General features: G+C 40.4%; 1 protein-coding gene across 1 annotated transcript in view; it reads left to right on the top strand.

The window, feature by feature from the left end:
- Positions 1-25,391, top strand: part of TMEM163 (transmembrane protein 163) — a gene marked incomplete at its 5' end in the record, with an annotated part of 93,049 nt that extends 67,658 nt beyond the window's left edge. Inside the window, 4 exons of the mRNA XM_082056169.1 lie at positions 3,788-3,884; positions 17,691-17,802; positions 21,369-21,510; positions 22,846-25,391. Coding sequence (XP_081912295.1) covers positions 3,788-3,884; positions 17,691-17,802; positions 21,369-21,510; positions 22,846-22,906 — 412 coding nt within the window. The 3' untranslated portion in view covers positions 22,907-25,391. The remainder of the gene's footprint in view (positions 1-3,787; positions 3,885-17,690; positions 17,803-21,368; positions 21,511-22,845) is intronic.
- Positions 25,392-25,579: the final 188 nt, after the last annotated feature.

Raw genomic sequence — 25,579 nt, 5'->3', positions numbered from 1 at the left:
GATCTTTTCTGTTGCCTGTCAAACCTGTAGCAATCAATTGTTTTGTGTTATAAGTCAACTATATCTCTAATGATGCGGTTGATAGGTAGTAGGAAGCTCTTTTACTAACTCATGTAGAAATGGCTGTTAAATAAGTGCATGATCTCCAATATCTCTGGAGGTGTGAGTGAGTGGTACTAGTGGCCTGTGGCACATGCAGACATGTTTGTCATGGTTGTCGCTGGACGGAGAGTATCCTCACGTCTTAGCAAGAAGACACGAGTGTTCTGGTGTATATATATATATATATATATATAACATTATATATATATATATATAACATTAGGTGGACCAGGAGTTACTCCAGAGTGTCTGAATTGCTGACAGTGATCATAGGGGACCTGGGGATCGAGGAGCCTTTATTACACTGAGGTGATTCCAAGCCAGGGGTATCGATAAAATCTTCACTACATTTTCAGTCAAACCCCACTTCTGTACAACCCCTCGTTGATTAATTTTTGTGGGTACTTCTGAGTTGAATTTAATTTGTTTAGTAGTGGCAGTTGGCTCTTCTAATTTAATTGAATGTTATTAATGAAATTGCATTTGCCAACAGCCCTGGCACTGGCACCTTTTGTGTGCAGTTAGAAGCAGTGTTTAGTTACAAAGCAGTTGAGTAATTGTTAGCAGATGGAAGTTATCGGGTTCGTGTTAAAGTTTTTGTTGCCTAATGGCTGGGAAATAAAGCAAGCTTACAATAACCAATTACAATTTGTTTATTATGTATTACAGTTAAAATTTCACATTAATTTCTGGAGGTTTCTTATTTTGTACATTTGTAGTTGAGTTTTGCATTATTTACAGTCTAGATAGAAATTATTTTTCTGGCAAATGCGATTGAAAGAAGACACTGTGCAGTATTTTGTTCTAGTGGTTTTGCAGATAAATTGATACACTTAAAAAGACAAGAAACATGGATTTTTGCACTTAAAGTACTGTGCCTTTACTCATGAATTTTGCATGGCTGTGGATTCCAAAAGCCAGCATATAAAAGAGAAACTAGGCTTGCTAAATATGATGACTGAATGCTGATTTAAATCTCAGACTGCATTTCTGCCTGCTATTAATACCCTTGTCACTGTTATTAACATCTTCCTTTTTTTCCTTCTACTTTTAGCTCTTTCTGGTTAAGTACGTGTATGGGAATTCTTTTGACACAGTAAAACTGATCTGGTGAATAAAAGAAGCAGCTCAAGATTGCTGAAGTCATTATTTATCTACTGGCATAGGCAAAAATGCAAAATATTTGCTGTTAGGCTTGTGCTTTTGGAGAGTTTACAGAGATAATCCCAGACTCTCTAATGGATGTGAGAGCTGAATCCAGGCAAGTGCTGGTTCCCTGGACACGTGAGACTTGTGCCGGCAAAGCTCCTGTGAAGCCTTGGGGAGTGTTTCCCTGCCTTCCTCAGAAGATGGGCATAGGGAAAACAGGTTCTGCTAAGGAAAGTTGACGATGCTTCTCTTTCTTCCCGTGCTCTTGGTATTTAGCAATACGTACCGGTGCGAGGAAGTTGAATCCGTTGTTTCCAGCTCACAGATTTGTGGCTATGTTGGTTTAAGCCTGCTGAGAATGACAGTGTTGCTTTCAGATGAAATGTCAGCATATTCTTGCATGACATGTATGTATCTAATGTCAACCTGTCACTGACTCAGCAAATGGCCTTAGGCCAGTCAGCCAACTTTTGTGGACCAGTTCTGTGTTCAAATTGCCTAACACCTGCATTTGTACCTGGTAAATGAGCAGAACTTTTCATATACATTTTGTACCTCATCCAAAAAACCAAAATCATCATTACAACAGAATCTGCTGTGTAAGATTCGTCAGTATAAGCTCCTTAGGTTATAGTAGTGCTAAATATTGCAGAAGTAAAACATAAAGGTGATACTGGAAAGTTTTGAGTGTGACAAAAGTAGGTGACAGATCTCTGTGCAGTGATCTATTGAGATAGTGTGAAACTGCACATCTCTGAAAAGAGTCTATTGCAGAACAGGGACCTTCTTGCAAATATGCAATGAAAAATAGAAAGCCCTCTAATTTTCAATATCACTCATTCTTTTTGGGACATGAATTTTCCTCACATCCATATTGCCATAGGTTTTTATTCTTATCTTTGAGTCTAGGGGAAGGACTCCAGGGTGACCAGGCTGTCTCAAGCCTTTTCTGCCTACTTTTTACAACGTTTAACAAGAATGAGGGCTGTGTTGCATTTTACTACAAAGGAGTTAAACATCTGTCTTAAAATAGGTGTAGCACAGAGTTTTGGCTCCCTGGGAGTACCTCTCATAGCGTACTGCTGCATTGCCAGGAAGGATGCTGTCCTCTGCATTGTCTGAGCTCTTCCATAGAAGAGCAGCCCCTTTACTGGGGACCTGTTTGTAGGATTATGTGGATTGTCCGAAGCGTGATTTAGTGTTGCTTGTTCTGGGGAACAAAATGACCAGCTACTCACCTGCGCCACCACCTGTCTTCTGACCTAGGCAAAGCAATGCCCATTCAGCTGCAGTCTCTAGATTGAGCTTGACGTGAACATTACATGTGCTGCCAACCACAAGATGGCTTGATGTCTGAGTTGTTGAAAACAGTAGCTTGCTACTGAAATAATTATAGCATCCATAAACTGAGCTAACAGATAAGTACCAAATACTGAATAACAGATATGAACAGATAAGTACCAAATAATGAATAACAAAGGAAATAAAACTTCTGGATAAAAAAAAGTACATACAGATATCACTTGTTAACTATTTCATGCTTTAAACATTAAAATTGCTCTTACTGTATATCTGTCTATAGTAACAGAATTTTATAAGGAGAGCTATTAGTAAAATGGAGTTATGGATATATCAGTACTGCAATAGAGCGGCTATTGGTCGCATAGAGGAGATCAAAGCCTTATATCCTGTAGTATTTCACAGCAAGAGGAGCTCCATCTCGGAGTAGTATCAGTCTGTATATTTGAACAAAAGCAAGAGATTGTGGGTTTTTTTCTTACTATGAAGTTCTGGGTATGCATTATGTGCTTTGTGTGCCTCATTGTGCCTGTGTCCTATACAAAACTTAATTATTTCATGTTGTTTATTCTCTGTTACTATATCTTCTCTTTATTAACCTATTTGTCTGCTTTTTATAAGACTGGGTTGTAAGCTCTGCAGAGCAGGAATAGAGAGTCTAATTCTGTACAACACCTAATCTCAGGAGACTCTGATCCTCATCGAGGTATTGAGTGACCCTTGGACAGCCTATGAAATGCACCTGACCTGCTGATTTTTTTTTTTAATATCTGCACTAAACATCTTTTTTTCTTGGAGATTTGGAGAGGAAGCAGATGTTTCAGGTTCTGTTAGGCTACTGACCAGATTTGCCAAACATCTGTCCTGGCTGGTAAAGAGCATGAAGTTCCCTTGATTATTTCTAATGTGAGATCCTAGCAAAGCAAACAAACAAAGAGAAACAGATCTCTAGAGAGCTCTATCATAAATCATCAGGAGCAGAAGAGACATGTCTTTCTCACTCTGAAACATCATCTGGTCTGCCCTGTCTTCTCATATATAATCGAGGTTTTAAGAACTGGAGAGGAACCGGACATGTATTTTAATTCTCTTCTGTAATTCAAGTCTCCATCTTTATCTACTTATGATTTTTTTTATCATTAATATTCTGTTGTGTGTTATCCTTCAGCAGTGGGAGAGCTGACAACTCCAAATGTGTTCTTAACATTTCTTTTTATTTTTATCTTTTTTTCCCCAGAGCTTGTGTTATCTTGGGTGTTATATTCCTCCTGTCATCTATATGTATTGTGATCAAAGCTATCCACGATCTTGCGAAGAAGGTGCTTCCAGAAGTGGTAAGGTGATTCATGTTCTTTAAAATGTTCTCTTTATTGCATACACTGCCAGGGAGACTGAGAAAGGCCGGTGTTGCCTTTCAACAAGCCCCTGTTGAACTCGTCAGAGCTGTAGCAGGTGCATTTCCTGCCTGGCTGCACATGTTGGTCCCAGTCTTAAAACAGTCTTTTTGCCTTATGATGAAGGCCAGTCTTTATGGGGTTTTATAGGCTTGAGTCCGTCTGTTCATCTCCATGATTACTTTTATGGGCCAAATCTTTCTCAGCATATAATAACTTCAAGATTTATAGAGGACTGCCCGTACAGAGAGGAGGTCTCTCTGGGCTTAATGAAAGTAGAAGAATTTTATGAGGAGAATGTTTGCACAGTTTACTACTCAAATGGCTTCAGTATTTTATTTTTAAATTGGAAAAAATGTATTTTTGGATTGTATTTTTTGTTTTCCAGCTCTTGCCTCCAATTCCAGAGCCATGTACCAGTAGCAGGAATGAAACAGGTGAGGGGAGCATGCTGGGTGAAAGAGCTGGCTTTTTGACTGCCTCACCGTGGAACATTCAAAGGGCTTTTCTCCTGCTCTCTGCTTTCTTTTGGTTCTGAAAGCCAGTCCCTACCTGGCCTATAGAGCAGCTCTCCCAGCGGCCTTTCTCTCAGCTCTGCTCTGTCCTGTCCTGCTTGCTTCCTCTCAGTACTGACCGTTAACTTTCCTGAGCTCTGCTCATCCAAACCAGCTACTCATTGCCATTTGGTAATGGTTCCACTCCCAGAATATTCTTCCTAATGTGCTCAAACAAAACAGGCTTCAGTTCAGTTATGGTACATACAACCTGACCCGGACCTTTTGCATTCAGCCCTCATGAAGTCTGCTTTATTTGTAAGTGCATGCAGACTTTCTCATCAGGGCTTCACCTTGCCAAGTACCATTCTCAACACATCACTAAAGAGAAGCCTAAACACTTTCAACCAGGAGATGGAGGCAGAGCTGGAAAATAAAAAATCCGAAATGGAATTTCACCTTGTTACCCACTGTTAGTAGCGCAAATGACCTACTGGTTCCTGTGCTCTCATGGAAACTTCCAAGAGGCTGGGCAGCTACAGAAGCTTATATTCAGTAGTTTAGTGAAATTTGGGCAATGATGAGTAGCATAGCAAAAGCCCATGAACTAATGCATTATTGAATTTCAGCCAGGTGCATTGTTTGGCTGCAGCTGCTTTGTCTTCTCTTTGCATTTTACTTTTACTCTGTTCCATTCTTCATAATCTACTGTCTCCTCAGCTCTACTGCATAACAGCACATGTAGTTGTTCACCAGCCTGGTTCTGTCAAAGTGATCTAGGTTAACTGAAACACTTTCAATAGTCTGTTCTAAAACTCAACCAAAACATTTTGACATAACTGGGTAAGGGAGTGAGCGTGGGTTTGTGCCAGTGAGGCTGAAGCAGATCCTGCTAAGGGTGAGGGGAGACCCTAAAGTGATGGCCAGCTGAAGGACAACCTCTTAACTTGGCTGTACCCAAAAAGTGCATCTGGCTGTAGTGTGACCCCTATTTAGTGAACAAATGAAATATATGGTCTTGACTTTGTGAAGCAGATGTAAAGAAAGGAGGCTACAATAGTAGCTAAAATACCCGCTTGGTGAATTTATGTTAGCGTAGATCAGATTAATTTGGATGTCTCAATCTAATTCATTGTGGGCAAATACCCTACTGATTTCAGCAGTAGGAACAAAAGTTTAAAAGGTGTGGCATATATATCTCATTCTTCCATCATTACAGGTACTATCTACAGGTGAGGGCTCTGTTTGTTACAAATGTCTCCTATTTGCAGCATCAAAGTTATTTACAAATTGCAAATATATTGGACTTCTTTATTTTTAACTTTGGAATTGCATTTAGAGCAGGAAAAATGTGAAATCAGAGCTACAGAAAGCTATCCCTGAAGAGAAGATCCCATTACATTTGAAGTGTCCTGTAAGAATAACTTGTACAGATCCCTTTTGTCACAGACTGCCTTAGATTTAGACTTCAGCATGGTACAACTACATCAAGTTGGTAAAAGTTAGGGTGGATACTGCTTACATTTGACCCAGTATTAGGTTAAATAGATAATTTTGTTCCTGTGACATTGAGCTGACTGTTCTTGCTCATTTAGACACTCGAGAACTATCAAGGGTTTGAAAGATGTGTCTGGCAGGGCATGGACTGCGGCTGACTGGTGGCAGGGTAAAAACCACATGCACACACTTAAAGGATTTTTATACCTTGCAATTCTGCCTGGAAAGTGGGTTAGAACAAGGGATGAAAAAAGATGGTACTTCTGCTCAGTGTCAAATGACATGGCAAGGATTCTTATTTCAAAGTCGTTCAGTACCTCTCACTGTGGGGAGCTGATTCAGAAAGGATTGCTTGACAGGTGAAACTCCTGTGTAAACTAAGAATAACACTGAAAAAAAAGGGAGACCTTTTTTAGTTCCTTTTAGCTCATTCAGGGAGCATTGTAGCAAAGATACTGCCGCAAGTAATGGCCAGTGAGGTATTGTGTTTAAGAGCTGCTACATTAGAAGTATTTTGGGGAGAAGGACGTTGTTTAATAGAAGACTTTTCAGTTGCTCTGGCTGTGCCTGAATCTGATACTGACTTTGTCTGCATGATGCTCCCTCAGCTGCTCTGCATCTCAGTGGAATTAGTAATTCTTCCCTGTTGTTTGGGTCTTTGCCGATCAAGGATGTTCCAGGTGATGTCTCTAGCATTTTAGAAGTCGAAATCTGCTCAGATTAAATCAGTAAGGCGAGAAGTTTCTACCTCTACTCTTTTATTGAGGATGATGTCTTCTACTTCATGGACCAAGGCTGAGCTAATTCCTGCAATATCTTATAATGTAATTTAGCTATAATGTATGGATGTATATGGAAAAATAATAGAGCAGCATTTTCTGATAATGGGTTTTTTTTGCATGGCAGTGAAGTAACCAGTTCTGCATCAAAATAGTGACCTGAGATATTTTCTGGTAGTGATTTCTGAGATTTCATACTAGTGTGCTTCTCTGATGTCAGGCAAGTATCTTAGTAGTGTGAGGAAGATCATAAAATTAATACCAAGGAAATGTAGTGTAAAAAACTGGCTTAAAACTTGGGTGAAGATCTTTGTACTAGATTAAGAGGACATACGCTTCAACAGAATCTTCATATGTGAGCCATAGTCACATGATTTTTTTGTACAGTTTACATCTTTTTTAGTCTTTCTTGAAGCAAAGTTTGTTGAAGATGTGGGTACTTTTCAAAGTGTCTTGTGAAACTTTAGATGTGTGACTTTAATTTTTAGGGGAGATTATGTGGCTAAGACCCAATTGAAGGATGTTGCTCTTCATGTTCAAGTGCTGAATACAAAACTAGTATTGTCAGTCTTGAAGACAGAAATGATGTGGAATACATTGCTGTACTGTTTGTGGGAAATTGAAAATTCATATAATGCTAGGGCACAGCAATGTGACTGACTGTATCATTCTCACAACTCTAAAGTCTCTTTTTACATCTTAATTTATGGTGAACTCCAGTGAATTTATCAGAGTTAAAAACTGGGAGCAGTTCTAATTTCTCTGAGTTCATTTTAATTTGCATAAGTTTTGGAGAAAATAGTATGATATGGACAAGTTTAATTTAAGAAATGAAACAGATCAAGCAATTAAATACCTGCCTCCTGATTGTACGGTGCTGCGATTAAAATCCTAAAAGTGTAGTCAGTCACTTCTGAATCATTCTGGATCAATCATACAAAGTTCATTGTGTTTCTTGTTGTGTATAAGATCCACTGGCTACTTATCTGTCAGGTCTTAATATGCATGAAGCAAGAAAGATATTTCCTTGGAAAGAATTTATGAGATCTTTAATGTAGAGCTTCTGTTGTCCTTGAAGTGGATCTCAGAAGAGTTGCTTTCATGAAAATAATACCAATGAGAAAGGTTATAAAATTCACACTATTAAGAAATCATTTTGAATGATTTTAAAAATGTTTCGAAAACAGATTTATTTTACTCATGTGGACATTTAAAAGCAGGAGTCATCAGTGGTTTTTGCCATGCCATACAATGATTTCAGCCGCAGATCTGACAATCCTCACCAGGATTCAGAGAAGCAAAAGGAGAATGACAGGGTTACACGATAATGGCATTTCCAGCTCGAGCACCCCATCCTGTAAGGGGCTTAAATGTCCACAGTTTCTTGTTAAACTGCAGAGAGGAGCTACTTAATTTACAGAACGGGAGCTCAGGTTTAGCTCAGTCAGGCATTTTTCAGTCACCTATTTGAATTCTCCATTATTCCATGCCGAATTTGATTTTGTTGAAACCCTGTGAATGATGGAACTCCTGATCTGCACTGGCATAGGAGAGAGGACAATTAGACCTCCTGACTTTCTGCGTTTCTTAATACTGCTTCTGTCTTTCTTTGCTGCTCCTTGTTTGTTTTACCTTTTTCTCTGTGTTAAGTAAAAATAAATAATAGGTAGTGTGTGTCACTACACGTGCTTTCAGCACCAGGCAGTGTTTCTGTAATTCTTTTAAATGCTTCAAAATCTTGGGAATCACAGAAATGGTGCATTTCTCCTTTTAGTTCCCTTGCTCCATACACCAGTGACTGCAGTTACCTTTGGAATAGCCTGTAGGGCAGGATACGGATGATTAGATAAATTAATGGGTTTAAAATATGAATGATATTAATGATAAAGGTTTGGAATGTTGACTTCTGGTAGGGTGTGTGTTTTATGTACAAAACAGCAACCGTGGACATGCTGGGTTGGTCTAAAAACTGATTTTTGGTCATCACTGGCTTCCTTCATACCTTTCTTTTTTTTAGTTTTATATTAATTTTCAGATGGAGAAGCCTTAAGAGCCCACAGGATTCAAGGCGTAGGGATTACTAGGGATTTATACAATATGTCCATTTTTGCAAATTGCACTATATTGGTATTTCTACAGCACTTTAACTGGAGATTCCATCTCCCACAGTTAACAGCAAGTTCAGAAATTGTCACTGTTAGGTAAACTTAGGGTTTTCCCTGTGCACAGTACTTTCTATAATAATTAAAAAGAAGCATCCCCTGAAAAATGACATCCTGTGTCAGGAGAGTTGGCCAGTGAATTAATTATACAGTTACTATAGAATTCTACACTTACATTAATTCTATGCTACTTACCATCATGGGGAAAATTTTCTTTTCAAGTAATTGAGATACATATTAATCCTCAGGGTTCAGAACACAATCCCTTGTGCTAGCATTTTCAATATTTGCCATGTAGAGCAGTGTTTTTCAGCAACTGCTTCATAGAATTCTGTTGCTTATTGTGTTTTTAAATGAGTTATATCCCGAAGCCAAGAACTGCAGGGGTGGTGATATGGTAGATACAGGACAAGTATTGTAACTGAGGGGATTTATTTGTCCAAAAAGTCTGGGAACTGCCAATATTGCATATAGGCAGTGGGAAGCGTCATGGATTTTTTTTTCTCCCGTATTTTCTAAGCTTTGGACATTACTTCTAAGGAGTGTCCGAAAATGTATTAAGGGTCTTTGATTTTTGGACAGAGAAGTGAATGATAATGAAGCTTTCATGTCCCTTCCAGAGAGGATCTGTCTGTCCATCTAACCTTACCTTCAATTTGCAGCGGTTTCATTTTCCTTTGGAGGCAGATTCGAGTGGGGGTGTGTATGCAGACGCAGTTTCTGCACACATCAACACATACGTACAAATCACTTTCTTTGTCAAACTGTGGCCTCCATTCTTATTTGCTTGAAAATATTTTATATCAAGCTTTCTTATTTTAGGGATTTAGAGATATGATGACATTTCCGTTTGTCTTGGAATATGTTTGTTTTCAAGGAAATCTTACTGTTTCTCTCCTATCCTTAGCATATAGCTAGAACACTCAGATATTTGGGTAAGATTTCCTGTAAAAAGTAGGTACACTTGTGCTGTATAGAGCCCATACGGGGCCCTGAGCCGTTCTCAGAATTTTTAAGTGGCACTCTCTTAGACATTCTATACAGTGGATCTGCCCAAGCACCATGCATATTTTTGCAATGAGAAGTAGCTGTGAACGTGCAATTGTACACCTGGAAAACTTGAAATAATACTGAAAGATCCCGAAGTCCAAAGACAACAAGATTTTTTTTTTTACAGGAAAGAGATGTGCCATTATAGCATGAGAACCTTACAGCTACAAATTCTACTTCTTTTGGTGTTGTTCTGATTTTTGTATACCTGGGAATCTTTATTGTTTGAGGGTCTGCTTCAGCATGACATGCCACAGTTATTAGTTTCTCTTTTTCCCTTTATTCCTAATATACTTGCTGAAAGTATTAGAACCAGGCCAGCTGCTCTTCTTTCCAGGGTGTTTGGAATTAAGTTTTCTGATAATTTTAGCAGTTCTTCAATACACCTGACTTGCAAAGCTAATTAGTGTTTGACATTTGGAATATAAAACCTTCATTCTGTTTATCCTTCCACTTAATTTAAAATGAATATTTCTCAGATCATGTAATTTAAGCACTTTTTTTTCTAGACTGTTGAGTGTTGAGCCTAAAATAGAATTGCTTCTTGTTGGCTCAGATTTACTATGTTTTTTTTTGCCCTAGCTATCAGACTCGGAATATTTCTCCTATTGTTACTCACAGCATTTGTTCTCCAGCCTGTGTTAGCTGTAATAAGATAATTCCCACTAGGAAAAGACATTACTATTCCTTTATTGATTCCTTTACTGGCCACAGCCAGTACTGACCCTGAGGATTTGGTACGCTCCACTTTTCATTACAAGTAAGGAGGAAAAGGGATATTGCATAATGTTGATGATGTCATGTTTAGATTTTTGTGTAAATTTTATTGGTGGTTTTTTTAATGTTTTGTTAATATATTGAAAAAGGAGATAAAACTAATTTAAGCATAGGTTTCGAGCATTTGCTAGTATTAACACTCACCATTTCCCTGATAAAAATCCTTTTTCATTTGCCCCTGTACCTTCTTCATGTCAATTACTATATATTCTGGGGAAGTAGAAATGTCATTTAAGTGGCATATTTTATTTTGACTGTGACCACAAAGAATTTGCAAGCCTTTTGTTGTTTGTTAAAGAAAGCTAAAAAAGCCCAGCCCAGCCACACTGAGAATGACTATTTTAATTTCACCTGGGGTTGTAAATCAATATCCATTTACTATTCCGTTCCTGCTTGCATTTCCCTAGGTAATAGTATAACACAGGTTATGTCAATGCAGTTTGGCATTTGTCCTCATTAGGATGGCAAAGGACATGATTTGGCAAGAGTAAGCAAGCATCATGCCATATTTCTGACATTTCCTGCCGAACAAAGAAGGAAAAATGTAATCAGTTTGTGTACGAAAGACGTGCAGCACATCTGATGTGGCGCCTTGGCTTTTATAAATGAAATCACTTGAAAGATCAGGCTCATGTAATTCTATCGTACGCTATTGATGGCAGTTGGAATGGGGAGCTAGGGGTGGCATAGTGTAGCTTTATGAGATCTAATTTATTTAGTAATTTGATTGTTCATAATAAATACATCATAGATACATTTAACAATGTGAACAGTTGAATTATAGCTCAATGCCAATATAGCAAAAAATAGTTGTGATTATACAAATGTAATACATGTCCTTACACTTCCTTCACTGTACATTTCTAATCTCTCATATATGGAGAGGGAATTTATTGCTTACCCTTTCAAGTCGAAGTACCCTGTACATTAATTATACATTAGAATCCTGTTTTATAACTGTTACCTGTTATGTATGGTTTGGTGGTTTGGTGTTTGACTGTAAACAATTAATTTAACCCTAAAATACGCATGCTGCTTATGGGTTGGTGAGAATGTTGTGGATACCTGGAACTAGGGTTAGGAACAACATATCAGCTGCTCTTTGTTCAAGTGATTTGTGAAAATTCTTATTTTCAGACTTTGCTATGTTGATGAGAACTAAAAGTTGTCACCTGCCACTGGGTAGGTTATGTGAAACGTATTGCTGGTCTCAGTCCTCTGCTAGTTGTACAAATGGCAGCCTGACTAGGGAGCGCTTCCGAGGGTGGACAAATCCCATTTGATGTTATGTTTTATAGCTCTCTGATGCTAAAACAATGTAGATGGATTCTGGGAAAATGGGAAGCCCAAGTTTCAAGCAGTTCTAAGATCATGTAAGTCAGTTCTTGGGGGCTCATCGCCTCTCGGTTCCCAGCCCCGGTGCCCCCGCTGTGGCATTCAGCGCATCCTTTATCTGTTTCTTGAAGAAGTGCTCTGCGCTGTGGAATTGCTTTGTCACAGCACTTCAGCACCACAGATATAAGTTTAAACATTCATAAGAGGTGTGGTGTGTTGAGGTTTTTTTTGGTGCTAATAATAGATCTTTATATCTCCATGTGAAAACTGTCTGCTACTTGAGTCAGACACTGGGCTGGTGGTTTGTTTTCTGACAGTGAAGTGCAATTAAAACTCTTGTCGCTTTTGAAGTTAGCTGGTGAGAGAGACCCTCGGCTTCCTAGAAGCTCCTTCTAGACTGATTATATAAAATGTTTATTATTTGGGAGAAAGTGATAGAGGTTTGGATTTTTTTTGTTGTTGTTTGTATTCGAACCATCTCAGTTAGCATCTATATAAAGAGAATCCTCAAGGGGAGAGAGGAAGGAAACCAGTGCCTTTTGGTTAAATAACATGCTCCACAGAGGGACTTCTAGCAATGCAATAGCTGATGTGAGGGCTGCTGAGGGACCTGGAGGAGTGGAAAACACTGGAAAGTGTGTGGAGGTGGGGATGTGGAGCAGGGGGGCAGCATACCCTGGTGGACACAGGGGACGATGGTGACAAGTCAGCTAGACTGAAGAAGGGTCATTGTCGGGAGCTGTGAGACAGATGGTGAGTCGCAGTGATGGGCAAAATTAATATTTAACAACACAAACTCAGCTCAGTTGGGGCCAGCCATGACATTGCTCCTGCCAACAGCATCTGTGCTGTTCCAGAACATGTCCCTGCCTCCTCAGCCAAGAGGAGCGAGGCTCAGCAGAGGTGCACGATCATGAGACACCGGCTTCTCCGGGAAGGGAAAAAATGGCTTGAGAAAGCTGGGACCAGTAATCCCCAGCTCCCATGGGAGTGGGGAGGTGGTTCAGCCTCTGGCCAGTTCAGGGAGGAAGCTATGAGGAGGGCAGAAGGGTGGCAAGAAATCTGCAGCTGGGGGGTGCAGGAGAAGCAGCTTGTTTTGGGGTCACACTAGAATGGGCTACCAAGGATGGCCAGAGAGGAGGATCGTACACAGATTTTAATAATATTGTATGTGTTGTGGCCACTGGAGAGGAACACTGAACATGCCGTGTTTCTCCCATACCGATTAATTCCTTTTTACTCAACACTGAACACTTCAGAGGAAATGAGAACATTTTTACATTCCAGAAGGGGAAGTAAAAGGACTGTAATTAAAGGGGAGGGGGCAGAGAAGAGTCTGTAGAAATAATATATGAAATCAGGGCGAAGTTTTTAGGGTCAGATTTGGCGAGATGCATTCTAGGAAAAGATTAAGACCACAAATCAGCTGAAATTTAGTTACTAGGCTGGGAATTGGTTTAAAATATCTCCACCTAATAAGCCAAGCACTGAAACATCCCCCGCGGCTTTTTTTGGAGTTTGTACAGTAGATTCAGAAAGAGATCAAAGTCATCATCAACAAATTTTCCTTAAGCCATAAGATTACTGCTGCTTTTTGGTGAGATCCTTGAAAGTAGGGTGGAACTGTTGTCACATTTGTTTTCACCCCAGTTCTCAGCTGCACAGGGTGTTTGGGTGAGGTGGAAGAAGAGCTGCCTGCTGGCTTCTGCTATTCCTTCCCAGGACTGAAAACAGAGCACCCTAGGAAAGCTTTCTTTTGGGAAATGGCCACAGCATAGAATCTTAAATAGGGACATTGCAGCTGTGCCATGCAATGAGGTGGCAGGCCAGGACATTTTGTGTACATTGCAGTTTTATACATGAAGCCATCTAATAATATATACGTGTCCTTAATTAAGGTCTCACGTAATGAGGGAATACGATGAAAAGAAATGGAGAAGGAAAGAGCTTCACTTATCACGCTGAGAAGCCTTTATCATATGGAAATGATCAGAATTTTAATTTTTATCATCTGTCACAATTTGCGGCTGCTTTAATTAAACTGACACCAAGGATGTGTACCATGGGTCTGGCTGGAGGTGCTCCTTGCTCTGAATGGCTGTCAGATGGGCAGGCACAGGGTGCGGGGAGGGCAGGGCTGCAGGGAGATCCGGAGGGACATGCTGCCAGATGGCCAGGCTGATTTTATTAATCTAGCCTTCCATTATGGCTTCCCTTTTCTTCATTTCTCCAAAGGATCAGTTAGTTTAATGGGAATCATTTCACAGCCACAGTATGACGTGTTTAACTCTTCAGAGCCTGGAGCGCTGCAGCAAAACACGTGTATCCGTCGTGTGTCCCATCAGTCGGCTCCAGCGCAGCATCTTAACCCCCAGCAGCCCTCCCGCAGGTAATTTGTGGAATCCCATGTCTGAGACTGGTCCCAGCTCTGGCCAGCGCAACACAGTAGCGCCAAGGCAGCGATTTGATCCGTTCCTCTCCCATTGCTGCCTCTCTCAGGCAGGACGCCGCAGGGGCTGCCCAGGCTGCTGGGCTTCGCCACGTGTGCTGATCTCTTACAGCTTCTTACAACATTCTTGTTAGTAGCAAGTAGACTCTCTCTTCTTCTTCCAGCTCTTGGGTGCCTGGATACTCAGCGTAGCAAAGTACTGAGGAAAGTGAATTTACAGTGTTTTTTTTTCCTCTTCGTTTGCTCAGTTACTGCGTTATCTGCCGCCTCCCGGTGGCTGTTGTGCAAAGCTGCACACAACTGGAGATAATTGCTTATATACCATCTAGATTTAGAGCTTTAGAGATTAAAAACATTAGTATAATCTTCCAAAAAAATCTATTCAGCACAGTCTAAAGCAAGAAACTGCTGAAGTGTTTGCATTAAGAGCGGGTTTTTTAACTTCTTCCCTTTGTGTCCACCGTGATAACAAAGGACCTTCTGCATGTCAGGTCTTCTGCATTATCAGTGTTTATTGGATCAGTATTAGCAATGAAATGAGCTTGTCTTTTGTGATTCAATGAAAATCCAAACGTATGAAGCATTTCTAGTTTCTGAATCCTATAAACAAGGCTGTTAATTTGTACTTTATGAAGTGATTCAGAAGTCTGTATCACAGATAAGTCGTTGATGGATTCTAGACTAATTTTGTGGCTAGACTCAATTTGGTCACAACCACATAGCCAGAACGAATAGCAAGATGTATTTTTGCACACCGTGAGCTTAGTGACAGAGGCAGGAAAAAGAACCGAATTCACCCCAAAAATCTATGGTACATGCTCTGACAATTGAAAACCAAACCAGCTCAAAATAATGTCCCATGCAGAGGATGAAATCTTGTGCTGTAACACAGGGGATAAGGCATAGCAGCTTCAAGATTCTGAATTCATACTTGGACTTTTGAGCATTTGTATCAACAATTTTCAAAATCTGTTGTATTGAGATTCATAGTGGTTTTTTTTTTTTTCCAAATTACGTGAATTTGTAATTGTTTGCAGGTCCATCCCCAAGAATTTCATAGGTGTAGGAAAACTGCATTTTGTCAGCCCAAGGCTGACAGTAACCTGACCTCTGATAGCAAAGCAGTTTATGCTGTCACCTCCACGGGGTCTGCAACGTTTGGTTCTGCGCGAGTGGCAAAGCTTGTGCTTTGCTGAGGAGGAAGATGAAGATGAGATAGGGATGCCTGGGAGCCAGCAATAAGTTTTTGGAGAGTCTGTGGGGTGATGATGAGATAAGAGACCTCACACAGTGATTGACCATTGGCAAATGAGATGCAAGAGAAGTGGCGCTTGGAGCACAAACTCGGCAGGCTGGGATAGAAGGGACTGGAGCACCACTTTCTGCTTCAGATTATTCTGAAGTCTTACATATATGCTGTATACTGAATATTAGGTAAAGTACCTAATATTATGTGGGATTAGATAACCGTAAGACCAATCAGAATGTGTCAGGCTATCAAAGTTAATTATTTGAGCTCTGTGTATATACATTTTTGAGAAAGATGCACAAAATTTAGAGGCACAAATTTGACAAGAATCTCAAATTTCAAGTGCTTTTTGCAAAGCTTATCCAGACTTTTGGAGCTTTGTTGTCATTTCAGATCTTTGAAAGCTCCCAGGTTTTCTTTGCTAGGCTGACAGCAAGCAAATATCTCCAGTCCTTCCTTAGTCCTTCACTGGCACTCCAAAATTGCCTGGGTATTTTCCAGTTGTTTTGTTGGATGAATTTTACAAATGCTTTTTACAAATGCTTTACCCAGTGCTTGAGTTCTGTGTTGTTACTGCTTCTGTTTTACTCTCTTTCCCTAAGTGCATTTTGTCTTCATATTCAATATCATATCAGGACTAGAGAGAATGAGCTCATGACTGAGAGTGAATGAAGCAGACTTTGAAAATTATGACATTAAAAATTGTATAAAAATATATTGAATGATTTATTTAGGGATGTGAGTACATTATACCAGTAATTTAATTCCCAGTATCTTCCTAGGCAGCTTTTGAAACCAATTTTTTTATTTCTTTGAGTTTTGAATTGCTGCTAAAATAATGAAAATGGACGGAGCTGATAATGAATCATCATGACAATGTTTACTATCAATGGGGATTTTTGCAGAGTGTTTTAATCAGTAACGGGGTCCCAATGGCACTGGCCCACTTAAACCTGCAGGTAAAAAAAAATATATTCTTAGTATTTCCTTTATTTGTACTGATGCTGCAGCAGCTTAAATTAAAGCTTCTCTTAAGGGTAATGGATGAATCCATTTCCAAGCTCCGTGGTTAAATGGCAGGGGAGCATCCTCAGAGCTGGCCTGGGTTTCTCTGCACAGCCCTCGCCTGATGCACCTCTGGGGGAACTTTATTGCAGTGCTGGTGTTTCAGCACCCAAGAGTGTTTCCTCCCACCCCAACCAAACACAAAATGCTCAGCAGATAGAGGCAGGTGCCTCCAGATGACCTTTGAGAGAATCTGTGTTAAACAGTAATTAATTCCTCTTATTTGCCCTGCATAGACAGGCAGCTTTCTCTTGAGGGAGCCTCGGGAGCCCATGTTATACATTCAAATTAAGCAATGTGGATATTTTCGGGAGCTGTGAAATTAAAGTCCATGGAAAAATCGTTTTCTAAGAAAGAGCTGAGCCTGACTTTGCACATCAGTATCAAAAGTCTTAAAAATGTAGCTTGCACCAGACTTTACCTTAGGAGGAGGAGGAAACCAAACAAAACCAAAGCAAGTCCAGAATCAGAAACAATGCTACATGGTTATTTCTCACACCAAAAATCAACAGAGGTCTGGTAAGTGGGATTCTCCTCTCAAGCCTTCCTCCTGCCTGGGGGGACTTCATCACTGCCTGCACTGGCGCTGGATTCCTTGGCAGTCTGCAGTCAGCCCTGCAGGCACAGAACCTCCTGATTCAGACGAGTTTGGGTCAATTCTAAATTTGCTGCTTGGAACCATCATTAATTACATTTGCAAAAGCAACTACAGACGGCAACATAAGTAAAATAAGCACCAGCTGTCATGCAAGTCATAACTAAGGAAATCTTTTTCTCAGGTTGTATCCTTCAGCGGCACAAATAATTGCACAATAACTAGTACAACTTGTCATTTAATATATGAAGCATGACTAGAAGACATACTAACGTCTGTCATTTTTTCTTTCAGGATGATTTTCTCTATAGCGTCTCCGTTTTAAGTGGAATCCTTTGCACTGTCTTGGCTGTAATCAAATTTATGCTGGGAAAGGTCCTTACAAGCAGAGCGCTGATAACCGATGGTGAGTGTGAAGTTGATCCTGCTGCATTTATAGACTTCTCTAGGACATGTTGTAGACACAGAGGATATGAGTGACCTCTGCACGAGCGCAACTGTGAAAGAGCATTGAAATAAGGTGGCCACTGGGAAATGGGAAACAAACAAACAAAAAAAACCCCAAAACCCAATGCAGAACAGTCTGTGATAGCATTTGCTTCTTGCTGCCCCACCCGGGTTTGGCACAAGGTGAATCTCATCTGCTGTAGCCGTAGAAAACCTCCCTGCCATGACTGTTAGCTCAGGTGCACAGCACCTCACTGTTGCTGTTTTGAAAACCATGTTTAAAGGCATATTTTAAAGGCAGCTTCAGATACAGCTCTTGCGGACAGGGCTCAAGCTTGTGAGTCTTCGCAAAGCCACAGGGATCTGCTCTGCACACAAGAGAGGCCACAATGATGGCGAAGGTTTCACAGCGCCCTACAAACCTCTACCAGATTTTATCTGCAAGCACAGGCCAGTTTGAAATGCTCTGTAAACATACACAGTGGGGTGTTAATGATGCATGGATTGTGGTACATAAATTACTTTGCTAAAGATTTCACTTTAAAGAAATTCAGTTTTCAGCTTACTCCAGGGATACATACAATTGCTTTATTTTAAGTAACTTATGCGCAGATTTTTTTTTTTTAAGGGGTGATAACATATTACGAGCATTCATATTTTACATCGTCCCAGTTATATAATTTCTTAATGAGTATTTATATTTTAAATACAAGATAAGCAAAAAGGGCATCAAATCAGCAGTGCAGGGGTTGTGACAAAGCTACTGCCTCCCTGCATTTGTGATTCCCTCCCAACAGACCACAGTGCTCGGTGGTTATTCCTTACGATGGACTCTGCCACCCCAGGCATTCTGAAACCAAAAAGATCCCCAGCCTGCAAAAAGGCTTCGGGAAAGGGTCTGGGAGCTACAGCCCAGTGAGTCCGGCTGCCTTCGCTGTCACCGTGCGAGTGGGACATGTCAACCCTTTCACAATTCTGTCCAGGCAGGCAGATGTTTAACCCTCCCTTTCAAAAAATGTCACTTGTTTGTAAAACAGAGCAGGTTTTTTCAGACAGTACAGTAGCTGAAAAATTCCTGAATAGCTCTGAATTGGTCTCCTGTATGCACAGAAATATCTTCCCCCATAATTACATCCTTGTGCTAATTATATTGCTTCAGAGCTGGAGATCGCTCATTCTTTGATTAAAAAAAATTAGGGAACAAAGTATACAATTAGCTCGGTCTGGTTTTTATCTCTCTTTTCTCTCCTTCACAACTACTTTAGAAAATGTAGGAGGCTGATCTTACCATGTGTGGTTAAATATCTTCTTTCACAAGATGTATTTACATATATACTTGATTTATTAACAATCAGCAGGAGACAACGTAATTCAGCAGCTGAGACAGATTTAGGACTCCCTTGCATTTCTTTCTTTAGTGTTTTCTGTTTCCTGCTAATTTACCTCTTGCAATTACTGGCTGTAGACCAACAAATTGTTTTGAGTAATAAGAGCATACTTTTTTCTTTCTGAAAAATAGGTTTATTTTCAAAACTGCAAATTTTCTCTCATACATGTCAATCTCTATTAATGACTTTTTTTAAAGAATAATTTTATTTTAGAGTTGAGCTTGTCTCTTTAAAGCCTAAAGGTATGAATCCTAATAAGAGAAAATGTTGTTTGTACAATTTATTTATAGCAAAAGTCTTTTAGACAATAAAAACAGCCTTTCCTATCTTGAATTTTGTAACATCTCGGAGGACAAAAGCAGAGATGGGCCAGTTGGGTGATGTCAGCCAACTGTTCTGTAAGTTTTCAGATACCTGTTTCCTTCCCAAATTTAGCCACCTGTTTTTTCCTGTTGGAGCCCTATCCACAGCACATGGGGCTGGATTAATACCTGCAGCCACTGATTTCCTGCCACACCAGCAGAGAAAGGTTTGACTGCAGAAGAGAAAACACTTTCTTTAGGAAAGTCGCTTTTAGATCATTTGAACCATCAGCCAATAATGACAAGAAAATGTATCATTCAGGCCTTTTGCATGTCATGCTGATGGATACTGACTTAAGCTGGAGGAGGGGAAGTAACACTGGTTTATAGTTTATAGTTAATTAATTTAGACTTAATCTTTTTTATATATATATTCACACAATATATATATTTCTTCAGCACTTATTAGCAGTATAAGTTTTATTGCCTGGGAATAAAAAAGAACCAGGATTCTTCTAGACTAGAGTGTTGACAGAGGAACCGTGTCTGTATTGGTTAAACTGTAGGGTTATAATTAATCCATAATCAGGCATTTACATGCAATGCCTGTGATGCCAATTGTACAGTCCAAAAAAAACCCGACCCCCCTTTTCTTTGCAGGGCTGTGTGCCCCGTTCTGCCTCAGGTTTGCTGAGTGATAAGTGCTGTTCTTTGGCCGGGTTTCCTTTGCATTTCAACACCTCCTGCCAGGGATCTGGTGAATCTTAATCACAGTATTGATGCCTTATAGAGGTATTTCAGCTGTACGGATACATAGGAAAAGTCAATTTTTAGCTACATTTTTCAGAAGGACAACGTGATTTAGGTGAGGACTGGCTGTAAGAGGTTTGGATGAGACATTCAGGAATAAGTGTCATGTACGTGGTTGTTGGCAGTCGTGGGGAACTGGAAAACAACTGGGTGCGTACTGTAAGCAGCAGCTCACAACAGTTGACTCACCAAGCAATATAGAATATTCCATATTCGATTTTTCAGTTGTTAACTAGGTTAAATATATGTCTCTACCAAAGGTTTTTAAAAAGAAAGAGGAATCAAAAAAGATGTTCATAAAAATTGCGAACAATAAATGCGAAGCTCCTGTGATATATCTGAGGCATAAATGGAAAATATTTTTAAGGTTATACTGTGTCTTCCCTAATGCATTCAGCAGTGTATGCAGCTCTAAGCTGTAGTGCCAAATACATGTAAATAACTATATGGAATGGGGTAAAAAACTGGAAGAGAAGGTCTTTGAAACATTACTGTGCAAAACTCAAAAATGCTTCATTTCTGACAATCAGCTGTATGAGAGATCAGTGCTTGACTGGCAGGGCCAAGGTGCAGCAGGCTCAGCATTTTGAAGGAATATTGTTGTTTGGACAATGAGCATCGAGAGGCGAAAGCTAGAATTGGGATTTGGGACTAAACAGAGAATGAAAATGTCAGGGCTGACCCAATCAAGACACATAGTGCAGCAAAATGGCTGTAAAGTTATTTCTGTCAGACATGACAACTGACAGAGGTCTCACAATGTACCGCCAGACACCAGATGTTGTGTGTGTGATTTGTTGGAAGGACACGTGGCACCGAGCCCTGGCTAACGGTGTGTGAAGGAGTCGCACTGTGTCCTTAGTGTGGTGCCAGCGCTGCCAAGATGCTCCCGCAGGTCTGTCCCTCTCTGGTGACGCTGGAATAACAGTTCCTTGTCTCCCTGCAGGTCACCTCTTCTTAGGAGAGATGCTTAAAGCAAATTCCTTGAGATTTTGTTCTTTCATTTTTTTTTTATTCCCTTCTAGGTTTCAACTCTCTTGTAGGTGGAATAATGGGATTTTCCATCCTTCTCAGCGCAGAAGTTTTTAAACACAATTCTTCTGTCTGGTTTCTGGATGGCAGTATAGGAGTTTTAATTGGACTCACAATATTTGCCTATGGAATCAAGTGAGTATCTCCTGCTAGCAGGTATTTGGTATGTCCAGCAGATGGGCTGTCTGGTTAATGTAATAAGCTGTAGCTCTTAAAGGCTTATGTACCTCCAGCCACATCAGTCACTGGAATTTATGATGGCAGCTGCCAATACTGAGGCCGAGTCTATGGAAAGGGATAAAAGATTCTGCGTCTCACACCACTTGGAAAGAAGCCAGGGCTTGGAAAAGAAACTGCAATAACTTTTAGAATACTTTTGTATACCTGAATTTGGAAATACAGGCTTTGAGATATTTTAAAAAATAACCAAAAGTCCTGGATGAGAATCCTTCCATGCGGCCTTTGTGGCACATTGCTAAGCACTGGGTTTTTTTTCCAAAGGAAGTGTGGGTTAAAGGTGAGCTCCCCAAGTTTACAAAATGACCTTGCTGGTGATTTCCATCCTACCCTGTCACGACTGCTGAAGTGAAGGTTAGCCAGCCGTGTTTCAAACGTTGTTTCTGTTGAATTTTAAGATGGTTTCTTGAGTCACGACACCAGAAATAGAACAAAATCGAGTGAAGCTCTGCCATGTGCTTCATTGCTGCCACGATTTCTCTCAACCGCATGGACTCTGGGATTTTTGCATTTTATTCTGCTTTCTGCCATAAGAGAAAGGGGGAGATGTAGCATCTTAGTCAACTGGAATGGTGCCTGTTGAGAAGCAGACCTTGGCCAGGCTACAGTAGCCGTCATCTGGAAGCTGTGTGGTTATTTTTTTTAAGTCGGAAAATTAAATTAACATGTTAATGGGAAATACCATTCTTGGAAAAATCACTATAATCACTACTTCCATTGTAAAACGAGTTGTTCTGCAAAACCGTGGAGTAAATTCATGCGAAATGATTTATTTAAACATACCAACCAGCATCCGAAGTGTTTTGTGCAGCCACTCTAACTCAGGCTGCGTACACACCACCGGTCTGCTCTGCTCAGCCGCTGCGTCACCAGGACACAGCGAAGGCTCATGAAGGGTAAAACTAAATTCTGTATTGGCAACTACTCAGTTTGACACACCCGCAGCAGCCTGGTGTGAACGCGGCTGCGACCAGAGTCCCTGTCCCCTGGTCCCTCGGTGGCTGCGGTGCAGTGCAGTTTCTCTCCACACAGTTTGTTTTACGCTCCCTTTTGGGCAGAATTAATTGTGGGACGGAATTTATTCTGATCAGGAGGAGCAAGATAAGGCTGTTACTGCACATGAGTTCTTTTTTTAATTTGTAAAATAGATCAATATTTATAAGTAAATAGAACAGCCCAGCTCCAGGGCTTTCCTGTGCCTCTGCTTCAACACTCCTGTGCTTTCCTCCGCAGGCTGCTTATCGATATGATACCCCGCGTGAGGCAAACGCGCCATTACGAGATGTTTGAGTGAAGATCACACCCTCTTCTTTGTCAGGACTGTAAAACTACAGCATCGTACGTTTTGGCAAGTGGTGCCGATGGTATTTTACTAAATATGCAGTTTGTTTCCCGTGGTCTGTTTTTGTTGAAGTTTGTTTTAATGGGAAATCTCTCTGTAAAACTGGCAAATGTGCACACTGCTTGCAATTCAGCGAAACAGCAGCATTTTTTTCCATGTATGCTATTGATTCCTGTGACAATAGAAAACATGCAGTTTGCAGTTTTAAAGTTTTAACCCAGCTGCCATGTTGTATATTCCAGAGTGAAAGTGAGTGTTCTTCATGATGTGATGAGCCTGTGGGTAAAGAAGTGCCAGTTTCAGATTATTTTTTTTATTATTTTTTTATTCCTGGCCTGTATTTTCCTGAACACATTCTGTGACAGAAGTACAATCCTCACTAACCTCTTCAGCCAACAGAGTATCCTACGTAGAGTCTGGACACCAAGAGCTGTGTTGCTTAAAACACTTAAGTAGCTATTTCCTCCCCCCCCCCCCAGTCAAAGAGACACAGAAGGAGCAGGTACAAACCTTTCTGTGACCAGAGAGATACTCCATTTTAATCCTAAATTAACCAAAACAATACCTTTCCAATTTAAATTCTATTTTTTTCTTAACGAGACACTGTTCATAGCTTTGCATGGACCAAACAAGCACACCCACGGTATTACTGTGCAGACCAAAGCCAAAAAGCTGTGCAAGGAAGAGGAGCTGCTCGAGGAATGGAGTTCTCAGTTTCTGTCATACTTTATGCGGATGTGCGTGACTCTGTGGTTGCTCTGTAGTCTGATGAGGGCACAGCAGTGGCTCAATCTGGTGGTGAGGTACAGATCTATTTGTTAGATTTAGATTGTCCTGTAAAGTGTTGCTCACCTTCCATCACACATCTTATATATTACTTAATAGCAGGTTAAATGATCAAAGAATCGTGATGTATAATCAATAAAACTGGTATCTATTTTATACAGTATCTGTAAGTAACATTTGAAAACTATTTCCAGAATGTATCATAGAACAAAGTCTTCCTGTATAGCAGCCTATTAAACTGGATTCTCTGGCTACATCCATTTTCTCTTTATTTTATATGTTCCAGGTTGGTTTTCACAACACAGAACCAGTATTGCTGCTTCTCTTTATCACAGGTGGATAAAATATAGAGAGACCACTGTAGAGTTAAAAATAGGACCTTGGTGAGTAGTGAAGTAGCCAGACATCCCTGTTTCTGGCTACATGGCAGCAGATGACAAGCTAGAAGAGATACATGAGACTGTTCAGTGACTGAGGTACAATGGGGACACTGCTTTTTGTTTTTTACTGGTGCCTTGTGATGCTAAAACTGTATTTCCCATCATTTAGCAAGTTCTCAGACAGAGCCTTAAGGCTCTTTAGTACAAACCAACTCTCAATGATCTGTGTAGGAAGAGACCACCCAAGGCTGTCACTGACCTGACTGTGCCCTTAGGAGGTGCACAATGTTGGAAAGGTGACACTTGGTTCTGCTTGAAACAGAAAATGCTTTACAGTAAAATTAATTTTGTTCTGCTGCTATAGTTTGTCTGCACATAGTTTGGATCAATTAAGTTTGGATAAATATTTACATGCAAACTTGAAAATATTGTTGCTCGCAGTGCTGATGCTGCTTGTGCCTTGCTGTCACAGGATGGTGTTAGAGGGTGTTAGAGATCATCGTATGTCGCTCAGCAGTAAGACGAAAGTAAGTATAATACTTCATAAATGAATTCAGCAAGCACTCCAGAAAGACAGTAGAGTATAGGAGTCATTGCTGTACTCATCACAGGTGCATTTTTAAATCTCAAATACCCTCCCATGACTTCTTACACATGTTCCTAATTTGTTTTGCTTAGTTCTGGTATTTTCCCATTATGCTGCTTCTCTAACTCTCAGCTCCGTGAAATGAGCTGTGGAACAGATATTTCCCCACTGATTAACGAGCTTTTGTCAAGCATCTTCAGCCTCAGCATCAGAGAACCAGAGCCTGACCAGAGCTATATTAGACATTTCATGGTTTTGTTAGTTCCATTAGGGCTGTTTACCCTCTTCAGCCTCTCCAGGGGCTTCACGATGTCTCCAGTCCCATCACCAGGCATTAGAATGGCGCTTGGGAACTACCGAAAGAGCTGTTCCGCAGGGCCGTGTCCTCCAGCAGCCTGTTTGTAGCAGAGGCCAGTGCCAGGTGCTTCTGAAGGGACGTGAGAAGCTGTAACTCGCTGTGGCAAGATACTTACTACAAGTCCAGCTGTAATTTGCTGTGGCAAGACACTTACTACAAGTCCTAGACCACTGAAAGTATGTAGGACATTCAAACCAACACCCAACTCAAACAGTAAATAATTCTGTTAGAATGCTGAGTGTAAATAGGAGCGCGGGATTGTGCAGATGTGTTCGTGCACAAAGCAAAGCTGAACGCTTAAGTGAGGTGTCACAGTTCTTTCTGGAACTCTGGAACGCTCTTGGGGGTGTCTGTGAGTGTGGACTCCAGCTGTGTAGCCTTTGGAAAGCAGATGTGGTTAAACAAGTTAATAGTTTTTTTCTTATCAGATTAATTTAAACCAATTGCAGAAACTTTTCAGTTACCACGGGTGCTTCAAAGCGTTTCTGGTATTAGCAGGTAAATACAAGAAAATA

The sequence above is a fragment of the Streptopelia decaocto genome, assembly GCF_964273445.1.
Source record: "Streptopelia decaocto genome assembly, chromosome: 6".
Taxonomy (NCBI): Eukaryota; Metazoa; Chordata; class Aves; order Columbiformes; family Columbidae; genus Streptopelia; species Streptopelia decaocto.
This window is presented reverse-complemented; position numbering and strand designations above follow the sequence as displayed.